The sequence below is a fragment of the Anopheles aquasalis genome, chromosome 2 (genome assembly GCF_943734665.1).
Source record: "Anopheles aquasalis chromosome 2, idAnoAquaMG_Q_19, whole genome shotgun sequence".
Lineage (NCBI taxonomy): Eukaryota > Metazoa > Arthropoda > Insecta > Diptera > Culicidae > Anopheles > Anopheles aquasalis.
The window spans coordinates 41,230,353-41,247,500 of record NC_064877.1 but is presented as its reverse complement, the minus strand read 5'-3'; the positions used below and the strand labels follow the sequence as shown (position 1 = coordinate 41,247,500).

The window sequence follows — 17,148 nt, the reverse complement described above, 5'->3', positions numbered from 1 at the left end:
TGATCATCATTTGCCTGCGATGTGCGTGCCCGAGGCGTACCTTTCACCGCACCACGATCGGCATGTCCCTTTGACGCTGCCTTCTGCTCCTTCTGCTCTGCTGATGAGACAAGCGCGATCAACCCCACAACAGGCTGGCAGGTGAATCGCCAATCAAGCACGGTCCCCAGATCGCGGCCAGATCGATTGCAGTCCACCAGTGGCCAAGCTATCGGGCATAAATCAAGTGCCCTGCCAACTGACTCTGCACTGAATGCATCTAAATTATCGGGTTCCAACCTGAAGCGGCGAAAAAGAAGAAGAGGAAGAAGAGGGACTACTCTTCAGTTCGCGCGAGAAAGGCGCGACAGCGGCAGCCACCGTCACCTTCCGATGACAGATGAGCGATGACGAGGCAGGCAGCCCGGTTGCATCAATGATCACTTGCCTGGGCCCAGCCCTCCCCCCTCCCCGGGCGGATGATTGGCATGTAGTGCATGCCGGTCGTTGCATAGTCCCAACCGTTGCCGTTGCGACTCCTGGTGCGGGTCCTCCTTTAAGTGTTTACTCCAGTTGCAGCAGTCCGTGCAGTCGCGAGTTAAGCACATCATCATCAACCGGGAGTGCGCGGACGCGAAATGGACCTTGGCTTCCTTATGCGCCACGACAACGAGCCCCCCACATACCACCCGAACCATGCCCTCCTTGCCTTCGCTTTGGTCGTAAATGAAGTCAAAAGGTACACAGACGGCGCTCCTTCGCGGCGGATGGCGAGCTAAAGACGGAGGTCGCGACAGCCAAGCGGTTGCCTCGCTAAATGAATGGCTATCAGACCTCAGACCTAAGGACCCCAAAGAGTGAGAGAGAGAGAGAGAGAGAGAGAGAGAGAGAGAGAGAGAGAGAGAGAGAGAGAGAGAGAGAGAGAGAGAGAGAGAGAGAGAGAGAGAGGCCATCGGAGGCATCAGCATCCGCCAAAACACCGCGATGGTCGATTCCGGTGCCAAAGGAATAAAAATGGCGAACCAGAAAAGGGCAGAGAGGCGCTGGCAGGCAGGCAGACAGGCGAAAGGCTCCGGACATGAGCATCTTGTGCAAAAGCCCAAGCTTGCGTGCCTTGCCTCCCAGTGCGCGTGCGCCCAGTCGGCCCAGACGGCCTGGTATCGGATTGGGCCGGGCGCGAGCAAGAAGAAAAGATCGAGTGAATATTATTATGATAATTAGTTTCCAGCAGCTTCGCCCGTGTGCTTCATCATCTGAGCAGCATCACGGAGGAATGGAGACAGAAAGGGAGAGAGACAGCGAGAAGGAGAGAGCAAGCGAGCGATCCACTCTGGCTCTCGATCGCCGACGGATGGACGACCGATGGGGCCCGGTATCCTTTACTACTCCACTTTAATAACTGTAATTATGGTTTCTCCCCCCCCCCCCCCCCCATTCCACTCTCTCACCACCCACCTCCCTAGCCAAAAAAATGTTGTATACTCCAGCGCCAGCTCGATCCTCGCGCTCCGCACCGCCAGTTGTTGCTTCTCTTCCAATTTCGTTATTTTCGTTGGGATTTCGCCTTCACTCGCCTTCCATCCGTTGCGTGTCTGTATGTGTGTCTGTGTCGGTGTGCTTTTTGGTGGCCTGTGCCTGTTTCGCAGAATTCCGGTTCAGGTGGCATCGGCGGCACGAACGGTCGCATGGCGCAGCACGCGAATATTGGATCCTATACAAGATCATCAGGCTGATCGGTCCGGTAGGCCGTATCCGGGGCACACGGGCACACATTCTCGCATTTATTTATGCCCCATCTTATCCCCCCCCCCTCTGGCCTACCGCCCAGGTTGAGCTTCGACACTACGAAGGGGCAGTAAATGTCGCTCGACACAGCTGCGCGGCCTAATGTTGGCCACGTTGGTCACGAGAAGTGGCAAGCGGTAAGTGGCGGTATGCGGCAGCATCATGCTGCTGCATGCACTTGCCGACAACTCGCTCGCTGTGGCCACGCGAAGGACCACACTCCTTCATTACGAGGCCGCCACTGCTCTCGATTCCACGAGATCGGCAACAACGCCAAAAACCCGTTCCTTCGCGGGATCTTGGAGGGTTCGTTGGACTTCTTGGCCAGCTGCCACCTGTAAAACGTTATTGGGTGGACGTTCCAAGGGGCAATCAAGGGTGTGAGGCAGGGGAACTGGTGTTGTCGCATGTCCACCTCGGTGAGGTCTCGGCGACCGAATTCCAAGATATACAAGAGTCCCGAACGCGACAACCACGATACGGCCGGCCGTGCGCGCCGCGCCGATGGCTGATGCGAAATTGGAATGTTATTAATTGCCTTCTCCCGGTGCCAGGCCAACGGCCACAAGGTGACCACACTGACAGATGAGCAGCAGCAGCAGCAGCAGCAGCAGCAGCATGCTTGGAACCCCCCTTTTGGATGCTGGTCGTTAATATTCTTCACCCGCGGACCTGATGATGCCAGGCGCGCGTTTTGCGTTCAGGATCATTCGAGAGAGCCGGTTCGGTTCGGTCCGGTCCGCCGGTCCACGGTCAGTCCTCCCTTTCGGTTCCATTCGCTTCCTGTGTTCGGTTGAGTTCGGCACGCCATCGCAGCGCTTATCGCACGGCCGTCTGTGTCGCCTGGTGGCAGTGAACCTTCTCACGGGAAGCTCTGTCGCCTCCGGGGGTCCACGGAGCGAGATCTCTGCGCCAGTGCGCGATCTGTTCAACGATAAGCACCGAGGGCCCGCGAGTTCGGGAATTGATTACAGGAAATCAAATTTTCGATGCGATCGCGCACCGGTTCTCGCGTCGGTCCGTGGAATGTGTAGCAGCAGTAGCAGCCGATCGTTCCTTTTACTATCTCGGTTCTTGAATTCGGTAGTTCCAGTGGCTCCAGTGAGAATTTTTTCCCCATTTTTTTGGGGGGTTTCTTCGAGGGGTCTTTGGGTTGGGCAAATAAATCTCCCCATGAAACAGTTCCCGCGTAGTCGCACCGTTTTGGATCGGAAGAGAAAGCTTCCAGTCGGCAGCCGTCAGCCTCCAGCAGCAGCAAACCTGCTGTTGTTGTTGTTGTTTGGGGCCACTAAATAATTGGTGAAAGGTGTTGCTAAATTTACTGCCAGGTGTAACCCTCTTTTTTTTCTTTTTAATCTGTAACACAATCCCTCCGCTTCGCCTCTCACCACGCGAACTACTAGAAACGGTTTCCGACGTGTCTTGACATGATTTGCTCGCAAAACAAACCCGACCAGAGACCGACCGACGGGCGAATGGTCAACAAATTGGGCATCATTTGCATAAATAAATGCCAGCGTCCCGGTCGGACCGGGCCGGCGATTGGTTGCCCGTCCTTTAGGTGGGACAGTTTTGCTCTACGTTCGGTCGCTTACAACGACAACAACTCCCCAAGAATTGACACGCACCGGTACGGAGGTACGGCGGGTTTGGTTTGGTTCCACAGCTTCTCGAGCTAATCGTTCGCTTAAACGAATTGTGTAGCTGCCGTTTGTGGTGTTCAGCCATGGCGTAGTTATAATTAAGCTTCTCACGACCAACCAACGGAGCGGGAAGGGAGGTGGATGCTTGTGTGCGCAATTTGTAGCACATCTTTCGCGCTCTTCCAGCAGGTGCGCACGCAATCGACAAAGAAACTCCACAATGCTTTATGCACCGCGTTTTCTCGGCCGCACTTTTATGCACGTGCGAACTACCGCGCCGAGTGCAGTTCATTGCTTCCAGCCTTGGCGGCCCCAAAAGTAAAACTCCCGAATTGTGGTAGTCTCCTCCGCTAAATGTGGCGACGAATGGCGCTTGGCGAATAGCATTATGCAAGATGCAAGACATTAAGACCGGCTATAAATTAGGAGATGATGAAATGCCGCTGGCCTGGCTTCCATTCCGGGTGTCGTGGCCATGGGTGGTTTTTTCGGTGAGAAATGGAAGCCCAAAACTTCATTATGCACTTCGGAGCTAGAGCTGCATAGAGCAAGTCTTATGCCTGGGAGACTGTGTGCGCACAGTGGTGGAATGTCCGTTTTATGGCACTCCAGCAGACTATCCAGCATGTGCACGGCCGGAGGAGAGTGGTGGAGTAAACGACATGCAATTACACACATGTCACTCTCTGCCTGCCTGCCTGCGTGCCTGTGCTCGAGAGCAACGTGGCCTGGAGCAACCTGTACCACACATGTGGCGCCGGGAATGCTGCAGAAGAAACCCGGGAAAGAACCGGGAAACGGTCTGGTGGAAGATGTACTTCTTCTTCATCTTCTTCTCTCGGTCACCATTTCCTGCCTTCATTTCCATGTCAAAATCGGGCTACGCAACACGCGCTCGTGTGTATGGTTTTTAGCAGTGGCCAGGCTCTCGGCCACGGACTGCAGCCATACATGTGCAGATCCACTTTAGCAGCACCTCCCTGCTGGTGGGGAGCGACCATCCCCACCCCTCGAGGCATCCCACCAATTTGCTGCAATTTTCTATTTCCGATTGTTTTCGCAAATACGGACGAACGAAAGTCGATCCCGAAGCCTGGGGTGTCGGTCCATTCGCCCCGGACTGGACAGGCCGGACCGGAAACCGATTAATGGGCCGCAGGCTCTTGTGCGGGGGGCATTGGAAAGAAGGAAACATCTTCCTCCCCGCGGCAACCGCCCGGTTTGGTAGCAGCGGCACCAGCTGCAGGAGACCAATTTGCGTATCAACCATCAGCGGGACCCCAGGCCGCCAAAAACACTCCCAGGATTGATTTACGATTTGCTTGCGGAAGTGCCGTGTGCCGTGTGCGTGCCTGCGTGTGTGCTTTCCGAGTGTGCAAAAGGGAAGAGCGGAAGAACAATCGAGATCGCCCGCTCCCGGCAGACCACTCAGGCCAACAACCAGCACCACGATAGATCTCGATCGATTACATATGCGGCGGGACCGTAATTATGGCCAACTGTTTCACCGTTTTGATGGCTAGAGCTCCGGTGTGCTCGCAGGCCGCAGGCTAACGATCACATTACCTGGCCTCATGATGCCTTCTCGTCGGTGTCGAGGAGAGGTTCCGATCCGGAATGGTGCGCCATATGGATGGTATGGGCCAGAGAGGTTCCGCCTTATCGGTAGCACCGCGTTGGTCATTGAAATGTACACCTTAAAAGGATGAACCGCCATCGAGAGGTAACAGATTGTGCCTGGCGTGTGCTACTACGATCAGCAGTGACAGCCGGTTGGCAGGATGTCAAAGGTCTCTGTCTGTGCGGTCGATTGATGGAAATGACATTTTAATTGTCATCCCTCGGACAGGTAGACGCCCAGGCAGGTGACTAGATCGATCGTCCTGTCCTGTCGTTTGTGTTGCGCATCAGTCTGGCGCCGTGGTGCCAGGTTGTTAATCCTCTTCGATCTTACGCCCAGCGAAGGGACACAACGCAACAGCAGCGACCCCACACAGTTAACCGAGTTAACAATGAGTCCAGGAGTCGGTCGGTGCGCGACCACATTAGTCTCGGTTCTGTTCCCATCACCGGCGGTGAATGCCGATAAACAGATGGCTCTCAATCGTCGTCGTCACGGGAACAAGACGGAACCCGGTGTGTGGTGTACGGGGACGCTCGCGTTGGTCTCGCGATCCCAGTTGATCCCGCGAAGGGCAAGGTGACCAATGGATCAAGCCGGCGTAATCGGACCGAATCCAAAGCACCCCGGAGCCCCCCCATAATCGGTTATACGGTGGAGTGCAGCCGTTCCACTCTTTTGCCCTCGCTCCCTCTCTCCTTCTTCCTTTTCAGCCCTAGAAGCCGGATGGAATGAGAACAGTGATCCTCCCGTCGTCCGTCGCGGGAACTTCCGTGCGCACTCGAGGTGCTCCCTAATCTGGTTTTCCCGGTTCCCATGTCTTCACTGCTGCTTCGACGGTATTCGATCAATCTCGCGACCGCGACTAATGCTCACTTCGCTCCTGCTGCTGCTGCTGCTGCTGCTGCTTCTGTGAACCATGATGACGATCGCGGAGGGGCGATCTAGGTCCAGGCGAGTATCGGTATCATTAAGTCGCCAACAACGACGATTATCCACAGCCATCGCGCGCGAGCGATGATGGCGCTGTGGGATGGTGTCGGCACCGAGCACTGGGGGGGAATGTGACCATCATCATGGCAACCGCTCCTCTCCGTGTGTGTCTAATTCGGTTACCGACCGCGCATCGACGATCCATTGGGCCCGATCTCGAGCAAGCTCCCTCTCTCAAGGGGTCCGACTTTTTTCGGGAAATTATCGTTATTTAAAGAAATGCCTTCCTTGGCGTCGTCCTCTGCTCCGTGGGTTCTTCTACCTTCTCTTTTAAGTTTCGGTTTCGGAGCCAACGGGCAGAAGAATTTCACGGGGCCCAACCTCACCTTGGTGCCATCGGAACGGGAATCGCGTCAAGCTCACTATACTGGAAGCGGCCGCCACTGGTCGCATACCATAAATCGGTGAGGAAGCACTCCTCTTCCCCTTGCAGGCTCCCCTCTTGGGGAAGTCCATTTGGAACCCCCGTTTTTCGGTGTGTCCTCTCTCTTTCTGTCTCTCGGAGTCTGCCCACCGATCACGGGAAACGTCACAAACCGGGAACTTGACGCGCAATTCGTCATTAAGAGCGAGTGCGGTTGCGCATTTCGCTTCTCGCGGTAACGAAATAATAAGCGAAATTAATCGTAATGATATTTAATAACCTTCAGTGGCTCCACAGACGCATTACGCTTTAGTGGCCTTTTTTTTTCTTTTGGCAGCTCAAAGGCAAAGGCGCCTCAAGCGATGAGCCACAATCGCGAGCAAACGCGACACCGTGGAGAGTTTTTGTCCGGAAAAGACCTTCCCGGGGAGGATATCATTGTCGCTGTCGAAAGCACAACAATCCAACGCGCGCCGCTGAAGGCATAAGGTTAGTCGGGGGAGGGTTACTTTTTTGGTGGCCACGCGAGGGCGTGTATGGGTGACTTTTTGCTGTCCCTTTTTCCTTCCCCTGGTGGTGTTCTGGCTACCCCCCTTTTTCGCTTTCGCTTTTCCAGCCAGCTCATCGGCCAGGCGGTCGTCGGAGGCGTTGGCGTGGAATGCGTAATTGTCACCGCGAACGCGATCGCGCGTCGAAAACAATGGTGTCCCGTCCGTTAGCTGAATCGACACGCAACATACCTATCCATGGGGCGCTGGAATCATTAGCGTATTGTGTGTCTGGCGAGTGTGTGCTGTTGGAATGTTTGCTCCCCCAAGTCCTCCATTTTTCTTCTTCTTGTGGCTGGTTGGTCTCATCAGTGTACGAACGCCAAGGAAGATACGCATGACACGTACATGGTGGTGTGTAACGCTGGCTGGCTGCCTACCGATCGCTTCTAATAATGTGGTGGCGCTCGTTGTGCGAAATGATACCCCCGGCGCACGACCTGGCGCGGGGATGATACGGCAAATCGGGAATCGGGCAACAGCAAAACAAAACAAAAAAAACTCGCTCACTCCACGAAAACACGTGTGGCGGCAGCAATGGTGGAAAGAGGAAAATGAAAGATCGAAAACGACACTCAAGCCAATGGACTTTGGCGCGTAGTGAAGATTGATTGTTGTTTGTTGTTTTTTGCTCTCCCGAGCACGCTGCCGCCCGGATCGCGAAACCGGGCCAAACCGGGGCGTGCAACGCGCTCTTCAAACACACCTACGCGCGATCAACGAGGTGAAAAGCATGCGGACGGTGGTGGTTTCGCTGGTCTGCGCATTAGCAACGAGATTTCATCTAAGCACCTCTCGTGGTGTCCCGTGCCGTTCTGTTCCCGTCCTATACTCGTGCTTGGCATTTCAAGATTGAATCCTTGCTGTTTGGGCGGATTGTGCGCGATCTCGTTGCCGCGATCTCAGCACCCACCTCCACGCACACAGAGCCATTCCTTGGACACCTTTCCTTTCCACGATTCACGTCAACCATTGCGCTTCGTTACTTTGGTATTAGCGCGGGCTGCTCGCCGCCGATTGTGTCGCAGCTCTACACGCGATCACGATGCGGCGCGGAGCGTAAACGAGTGATAAATGAGTTCCCAGCAGCAGCAACAGCAGCATCAGCAACCGCAGTACAGTGCGTGGGCAGTGACAGGCAGCGCAAGCACCGGTGCGCGCTCTCTCGATCCTCCTCGATCCGGGGTTCCCGGAGGCGGGGGCCGATAAGGCGGAACACAACGAAGGATTGGGAGCTTAACGAGCGGACACATCGAACGAATGAACGGACGGCATTGCATTGTCGCCCGTGACCGTGTCCTCGTCGTCGCTGATTGTCTTTTCGATTTTTCTTTTGCCAAGTGTCGCGCGTCTGCACTTTTGTGCGATCGCTGCTTATAAGCTAAGGTAGGAGAGGCCGATACAGGCGTCAGGACGCGTTCAGAAAGCCCAATCCAACAACGGTGACGGCGGCGGCGGCGGTGTGTCCAGTGGCCTTCGGTATTCGCGTGTGCGTGGGAACGAATTCTTGTTCGGGTGAGCCAGTTCGGTTGCGTTTTGGTTTCGCATTTACGCGCCCCTTTCCGTCTCCCTCTTCTTCGTCAAACCATTCTCGCCCACCGGCAACGACCTCCCGTGAGACGGTGTGGAGGCGTTCGCACGGCGCGTCGACCAAGACGACGACGACGACGACATTCTCCGCGGTAACGGAAGAGATTGAATCAATTTTGATTGAGCAAGTGACACATACAGTGTGCCAGTCATCGAACGCCATTGAACGTGTCAGCGTCACCATCGTAGCAACCCGTGCCCAGCAGACCGGGAGCGCACATCATTCAACGAGGGGTTAATTGTTTAAAAGCATAAAGCGATCAAAAGCAACCATATGTATCGCACTTTCCACGTGCGCCCTCCAAAATCGTGTCAAGAAATTCTCGAAAGTTCACGAGGAAGTAGAAGAAGTGTGAAATATGGTCCATGAATGGATGAAGGAGTTTCGTAGATACTGACTGAGAGCAAATATTCGTCAACCTCATTGCTACCATAATCATAATTAGACGCCAAACAGTGCCGTCGTCCCATCCCATATCTTGGTAACGCGCAAGGGAAGAGGAAGCTGCCTGGCTTTGATCTTTACCGAAAAGCAGAGCAAAAGCCCCCGGCCCCAGGTAGTCCATTAGCACACTTGGCACCACTTGTTCGTCGACGGCTCCCACCATGCCGGCGGTGCTTCGGTTGCGCGGTCGTCGTCATCGTCGTGGTCGGTATGTTGTTAATTTGCTCCAAAAGATTTCACCGTTCACCGTTCCCCGACCACAGTATCTGACCTTCTACGGCTGAGTTCGATTGCACGAGCTCCAAACCGAGTTGCGCACAGGGCCAAGGGTGAAAATTGAATTAAAGCGAGAACGGAGAGTGAGATGGTAGCAGGGAATGTGAGCCCTGATTTACATGTTTTTCCCAGCCCCAGCTATGTCAAACAGATGATTAGACTAATAGACCAGACCAAAGCAAAGCTCTCTGGCGCGCTGAGGTGCTAAGTGGTCCCCGGTCTCTCGCGCGGTTGGTTGCTCCCGGTTGCTCCGGTGTGCAACACTGCCGCTACGGTGTGATTTCTAGTAGCGAGTAAACACTGCCCGAGAGGAAGCCGCGAAATTCCTTCGCTTTTCGTCATCCAAAGTACCTCCGGCGGTCTCCAAGTGCCTGAAGGGGAGGCCCTCAATGCAAAGCCGCGTCTCCTTGACTCACTCGCTCACGCGGATCTTGCGTGAATCACGCGAACCACCTAGGCGCCAATACAGGTGGTTGCTGAATCACGCACACGTCATGGCACGCGGCGCAATGACGATGATGATGCTGCGCCGGTTGCATCTTACATCTCGCGGTTTTCTCGCAGACCTTCGGCGCGCTAGAGATCGTGCTATAGGCGCGAGGGTAGATAAGCGATCGGCTGCCACACGCAGATGATTTGTGGCCCTTGCTTTGGCGTGCGATGCACTCCCGCCCGGCCCGGCATGCACCGGAAGCTTTCGATCTTGACGTCTAGGCCACTGGAGTCGCCATAAAATGGGGAATGTTTGGAGGGTGGTGCGTGATCGATGATAGATGTCTGAAAGCAAAGAAGCAATGGTACTTACTTGGCACGGCAAGGCTGAGGATGATGGTGACGGTGGTGGCTAGCATCATCCCCCGGCACCACCTTGGCTCCAACATGGTGGCGGCATACATCTTAAAGCTTCCCTGGCCCTTTCGGAGTAGCAGCGAGCAGCGGGTTGGGCCTAGGCCGTTAATTCCTATTTTATCTATCCCCACTTCCGATGGTTGGGGGTTGAAAACGGCCGGAAACGGGCACGCACGCACGCACGCACGCACGGACGCACGATCGCGCACTCTCGCTCTTCGCTCGGTCCCCAGCAACACGTGCGCCGGGCGTTTGTTTTTAATGAGGCTTTTCACCAACTTTTATGGCCCGAAAACCCGGGGCGGAGGGGTGCAGCAGTAAACCGATGGCCGGGTCTAGTGGCATTCGAAACCGCGGCCGCTCGCTGACGTCTCGCGGAAACGGAAACGAAATTCGTGGGTCTCCGATCCAGCCGGAACGCATCGACTCTTGGAATCCAGTTGGTGTGGACGGAGAGTTGCAGATCTACATTCCAACCTCCTGGCTGTCACTGTACCACGAAATACTCGATCAAGTTTGATCGCACTTTCAAAGATCGACGCAAACACAAACAGGGAAGCTCACATGAACCGATTGCGACACTAAAGAGCGACTTCCAAGACAACACTCGATCACTGTGTTACTGGGCACGATCGCGATCTGATCACAGCAACACACCCTCGCTGCGAGAAATCAAGAGATCGATAGGTCGTGGCGCACGTCTATTAAGCAAACACTACGCGGCCATACACACAAACACGCTCACGTGCGGATGAATGAATTGCACACGCGATCGCGATCGATCCTCGGATAAGACGCAGATGACGCTGATGCTGACGATGACGACGAGTTCGCGGAACCACAGAAACGAACGGTCTGCTTCGTCCGTCTTCGGCAAGGGGTGGACTTGTTCTGAGAAACTCGCAGCAACCCCTGGTGACGAAGCCCGCGCGCAGCCCGGCAAGGTGGTTCCACGCCGGAGCCTTCGGCGAAAGCGATCGAGCAAAAAAGCTGGTTCTCCCGTCTTGCTCTCCCGCGAGTGGGCCCTGTGTTTCATTCATGCTCTCTTTTCGGCGCACCTGCGAAGACCGAGAGAGAGAGAGGAGCGCGTGTGTGTTCGGGTTTTTGATCTTCGGTCGGTTGCGGTTTCTTTCTCGCTCGAGGGCCCCCCCAATTCGGATCTCTCTGTCGTGGGCTCGTTTCCGCTTACTTCGTGCCAAGGAAGGGCAGGGAGAGGGTTCCGAGAGGGTGCGTAAGGGGTGTTTGTGGCAAGTTATTAAGGGAAGGAATAGGACGAGAAGGGGCGAAGAACTGATGAATGAATGATGGAAGCAACCCGTTTATACGCACCGGGTTCGAGGGCGTTCGAACGGGTTTTTGGAGCTTCTTTGGCGTGGATTTCGATGGAGATTTTTGACTGAAAATTGGTTGAATTGTCTTTCGTTAATGACGGGGAGTGAATTACAAACGTAGCACGCGAAATAAACGTCTCCACGGTGATGGATCCATGGTGTTGTTATGCGGTTGGTGTGTTTGGGTTGGAGTAATGCTGCGTAAGCATAAGCGTCGCAACGTGCGTTCCATTCGTTCATTCATGTTTCGGTCAAGCACGGACACACGCACACGAAGCCAAAAACGACCCCACGACCCTCCCTTAGGCCCCAGAGTGGTGACGGTGGTGGTGGTGACCACCACTAAACACATGGTTTTTACCGTGGATTAACCTCTCTGACAGGATTACTTCACGAAATCATCTAAATTGGGGTATTAGAGAGCGGGAAAGAGGAGGGCCGGTCGTCTGTGTGTTTTATGCTGGTGCTGGACATTGGAAGCCACGAAGGAGACGGTGGTCTTGATGATCGCCGGTCTGGTTTGATGTAATCCACTCCGCATCGTCGGCATTAAGCTGATGAGCTTTGTTTTTGAGCAGGTTTCCCATCGACTCCGCTTTTAATACATTCTTGGCCTCACACACCCTCATTCTGGTTGGTCCCCAGGGAGCTAGAAGGCCGGGACTGATCGTTTCCATAGTTGGAAGAAAACAGAATAATACAATCCAATGTCCGGTCTTCAAGATCTGGTCGCTGGATGCCAAAACATGCCACTGGCGAGTGTCACGCAAAAGACGACCAAGGATTAGTTACCCAACGGCTCTCGAATGGACGAATTCCTATTGAAAGATTCACGTAACTATCGGTAATTCATTAGCAGGTCTTTGCATTCCACTCACGTACCGATGCTTCGCGCAGGATCGTGTCCAGAACGAAATGGATTTCCCAAAAAAAAAAAAAAACCTTCCCAAAGTCGGTCACTCGTTCCCAATGAAAACTCGATCGAGCACATCAGGGACGTGGACGCTGTGACATCCTTGACGAGAAATAGGGAAGCAACCGTTTAAACCGTTAGCGACGACCTTTAACGTGACTGTTTTGGGCATCGTTCGTCTTTTCCTCCGCTTCCTGGTAGGACCTGGTGTGTTCGTGTGTGTCCGTGTATGTGTGCCATCCCCGCGTGTGGCCCTCTAGAAAGCCTCTTCTGATCCTTCTCCTCGTTCTCCTCTTGCTTGTGCAACCTGCTGTGCACCGGCGAACCGGCTCCGGATGGTTTATGATGCGGAAGAAGAACGAGCGAAAGGGAGCGCATAACAAGACCCCGGAGGCCATCGATGGGTCGATCCGCCTCCTCTCCTCCGGATCACCTTTCCGGAGTGGCCGCCGACGAGTGATAGAAAGGGAAATGGGAATCAAACCAGCCGAAAACCCAATGAAAAAAAAAGGGCCCAAAAGTGGAAGACCCGCTGAGACCCGCTGAGGGAATGTGTATGAATGAATATGGACTCCGGGCCCCCGGAGGGGTTTGGTTTGCCAGCAATCACGGGCCCTAGGCGCGAGAGCAAACATAATACAATCAGCATTCTCTCTCTCTCTCTCTCTCTCTCTCGTCGTCGGTAACGCAACAGGAATCTCACCACTCCTCCGGAAGTGCCTCGGCCGGAGTGCCAGGCATGCTTCTCTCGCTACCTTAATGCAAAAATGGCGAACCGCGACGCGCCTGCGTGGAGCCACTTGCCACCCGGTAAAGCACGATCGATCGTGTACAGGACGCGTCATGTCTCTATTTATCCTGTCTTGGGCGCGCGCGAAGCGAGACACCTCCACGCACACCCTTTCCGGTGTGCAGGCAAGGCAGGCAGGCAGGAAGACTGACGCCAGTTGATTGATTTTTGCGTGCGAAAGAGAGACCTCCCCTCCCCCGTGGTCCTACCTCTCTTTGGGGCACCCCGAACTCGGTCTACTCTGTGACGCGAAGAGTCCATGTCTGTGGACGGGGACGCTAGCCAAACATCGAACGCTGGTGGAAATGGCAGGCAAATATTAGGTTTTCTCTACCCTCTCCTCCGCCCCCGGGGGGGGGGGGGGGGTCCCCCTGTACAGTATCTCTGCCCCCTGGATTCCGAGCTGATGTGCACTTCCTGTCCACACGCCGTCCCAGTGGCCGTTATCGCTTCGTTCCATTTTTTTTTACACTGGAAACCTCTTTCTTACCTTGCATCCCGTCGTCGTCGTCGGATCTTACCGAAGGTGAAGTGTCTGGCTTTCGGCTTCACCTTCCAGTTGGAGTGCCGGTCCGCCCCTGCTGCTTCGCTTTCCCGACCTGAGCCCGAGAGATTAGATAAGGTGATGCCCTCCTCGTCGTCGTCGTCGTCGTCGTCGTCGTCAGTTCCCCCGCGGTGCGTGCCTGTCGCGCTAGTCGATTGTCGAGGTCAGTTTGTCCGACGATGAGCTCTCGCAGCTCCAGTAGGCGACGGACGGTCGCTCACTCAATCATGGCCATCCCTTTGCTCAACCCCATTATGCTCATTTCTGAATGGCTGCGCGCGCGCGCGCTTCGGGCGAGTTCAAGGAATTCGATCAATTAATGTTAAGTGGCCATCGTCACCGGCGTGCACCTCGTTTACCTTGTCCAGCACTCCTCCTCCTCCTCCCAGAGTCAGGAGCCCATGTGCTGGCTAGAGTGCGTTCGTTGCCGCCTGGCCGGGGGCCAGCTAACCGGTGACAAACCGATTGGAATGCGATCCCGCAGTCCGTGGTTTTAGGGGCACACCAGCGGGGAGCAACACAGCGAAACAGAGCGAAAGCAGAGAATGAAACACCTCCCACCCACCGTGAGGAACTGGCCACAGAATGGGGGGGGGGGGGGGGTGTGCATCGAGAAAGCCTGGTCCGTGCCACCCTTTCGTCTTTCGCATAATTCTATGCAGCGCTTTTGCAGCGCTCTGAATATTGTTGAGGACCTGCCGAGGGAAGCAGTTGGCGGCCTTTTTGTCTGGTGGCTCCAGATCGGTGCGGTGGTTTTGCGCTCGAGAAACCACACACCGAGAAATCGAATCTTCGCTTGGCTATCGAATTCCACCACCACGGCTAGCATCCTGGAATTGAGTGATTCCAACCGCTGCTCGGTCTCTCTCTATCTCTCTGCCTTGGTGCACTGCAAGAACAACCACTTTTTATCGCTGGTTATAACCCCTCACCGGGGTAGGAGCCGATGACAACCGACGGCGATGAGGACGCGGAACGGACGCGATGTGCTTGCAAGAAGTCTGCGTCCGTCGTCTGTTGCTGGTAGCCGACCGGCCGGCATCGGTGGCCACTGATGACTCTATATATGCGACAATCTTTCTCCCTCTTACCGCAGAGAGGGTAAGGTAGTTGCTGCTGCTGCTGCTGCTGCTGCTGTCGCTGGTGTTGGCTATGTCGCGCTAGCTCTATGTCGTCCACTCACTTGACCGTGGTGGGGACCGTGGTCGGTGGATTGTTTGGAGTGTGTCGCGCTTCTTCTTCTGCGTCGCCGCTTCTGGTCTCTGGGCTGGTGAAGAGGGAAGGAATTCGTACAAGAAATTGTTCGACTCTATCTTTTGCATTCTCATTCTCCGCCGGGGCACGTTGCCGGTGCCGCACAGTGACGAACGGTGGCCCGGTACCAATCTTAAGCAGGCGGGTTCGTTTCTTACTTTCGTTGAAGTCTTTTGATATCAAGCTTGGTATGGGATTTATTTCATGTTTATTCAATTTCTATTGAATGTAGTTTTTAACTTTGTAGTTTCCGTGAATGTTATGTTCTATAACTTGAATATAAAAATTTAAAAACGTAAAATTGAAGATTATAAAAAAAATTTAATAAAAAAAACTATTATAAACTTTTGATTTACAGCTCTTTTGCAAACATATTATTGTAGAAGATATAAATATTGACAAAAAAAAATGGTATGAAAGGTGATTATGGTATTTGCCTCCCAAATCACTTATTTTCTGCTATTTCAAACAAAAATGCTACCATGTGGTTCGAATTCTGCGTCGAAAACCGTTCAGCACTGTAAGAAGCCGGCGTTCTGGTCTCCCCGGAGGCATTCTGGAAGACGTCCTCGAACGAAGCCACGCCACGCCAGAGCGCCCGCAAACCGGAGGCGCACCGCTGGACCTGATCGTAAAGCTCAGGTATGAACAAGCCATTACGGAACTAGCTATCTGTCGGTGGGTGTGTCTATGTGTTGGTGCGCGATGACCAGAAGCAGTACGGGGCGATCGTAGAACAACAACATCATCGAGCATCGCATCGCATCCGGATCAGGTTGTTCTCGGCGATCGAGCGAGAGGTCAGCAAACGTGGGGTCCCCGTGAAGGGGCTTGATGATCATCGCAGCCGTTTAAAGGTTGTCATCGGGGCCGGGACCCTTCCCCTTTCGGCGACCACCTTGGTTGGCTTTTAATTGTTTTTTCGCTGTTTCCTCTTCCCCATCCTCTCGGTCTTCACCTGTTCTGCTTTACCTTCTTTCCGCGGTGTTGCTTTGTTTTTCGGGAAATTGTCTTGACCCCTCGGGACTTACCCTGGTGGTGCTGGTGGCCAAAGCAACGCACTGAAATGGAAAAGAGGATTACTGTGGCCTATTGGCTTCGGTGTGCGTGCGTACGTACGTGTGATCTGTTTTTGTTGTGCCGTGTGTTGTTTCCTAATTTCTACTCCATCTACTGGTGCTTCTTTCCCATTCCGGCCGGCTCGTTGACTCACGGTGCGGGACGGTTAATCAATACCGCAAAGACGGATTGAGTTGCCACCGGACCGGACGGACGCACGTTGCACGAATCGTGAGTGAATTGAGGTTAGGTTAGGTTGTTCTTACGGGTTCAAAGCTGATTTAAGCATCTTAAGCGACGTTGAGCCGATCGGCAAGTGAGGCAAGGTTGAGCGGTGGTAATGTTGAACCAACAGAACTCTGGACCGCAATCGGAACGGTTTCGCATGATCGCATCGCACCTAGTCCGGTTAGCTGGACGGAATGAGCTCATTGGCGGTAAGGCCGGTGACCGGACGGACTCGACTGGAGTACAATGTCAACACTCTAGTCCGATGAGTGACACTGCTGTCTGTCGGCGACACCGAGACTGATTGGTGGCGATCGAAGCTGCAGGCAGCAGGAGAAAATGGAGACCTCAGCAATGGATCTTCACCGATCTGGCGCGGGCTGAAGTTGCATCCGAGGGTAGCGTTGTTTGATCAGTAACGGAGACAAACACCAGTACCGACCGACCACCGATCGTCGAGCACTCCGGAACAAGGTCCTTCAGCGCCTGGGGTGATGCGCAGGTACAGCGCTTGTCCACCGGCAGGTATGACCGATCCCAGGTCCCAGGCATCTCAACTTTGCTTCCGCAACGCCGCCGCCGCAACGCTTGTCCGCAATGCCACCGCCTTGGCCCTGGCCCTGGGTCGAGTTTCGTCGTGTTATTTTTTAATTTTCATATGTTCTGTTTATTTATCCCGAAACCTCCGGCAGCAATGCGCATTGTTTGGCGATCTTATCCTTTTCCTTCTCGTCCGGTCCATCGCTTGCCCCAAGAGCCTGTTCGGGGATGCAGCACTCGGATGCAGCGACAGTGCTGCAAGCCCTCGGAGCTAGAAGCGCTGCTGGCAAACAAAGGGAAGTGCTAAAGAGATTAATATGGAAGCAGAGAAGATGGGAGTCCAGGACGCTGTGACGGTTTTTTATTTGTGGTGGTGGATGGATATGTTGTTCGCTT

General features: G+C 54.3%; 1 protein-coding gene across 1 annotated transcript in view; it reads right to left on the bottom strand.

Annotated features, from left to right (window-relative positions):
* LOC126569902 (uncharacterized) overlaps window positions 1–11,148 on the bottom strand; it is a 32,324-nt gene extending 21,176 nt beyond the window's left edge. Inside the window, exon 1 of the mRNA XM_050227303.1 lies at window positions 10,050–11,148. Within this exon, the coding sequence (XP_050083260.1) occupies window positions 10,050–10,140 (91 nt within the window). The 5' untranslated portion in view covers window positions 10,141–11,148. The remainder of the gene's footprint in view (window positions 1–10,049) is intronic.
* Between the last annotated feature and the right edge of the window lie 6,000 nt (window positions 11,149–17,148).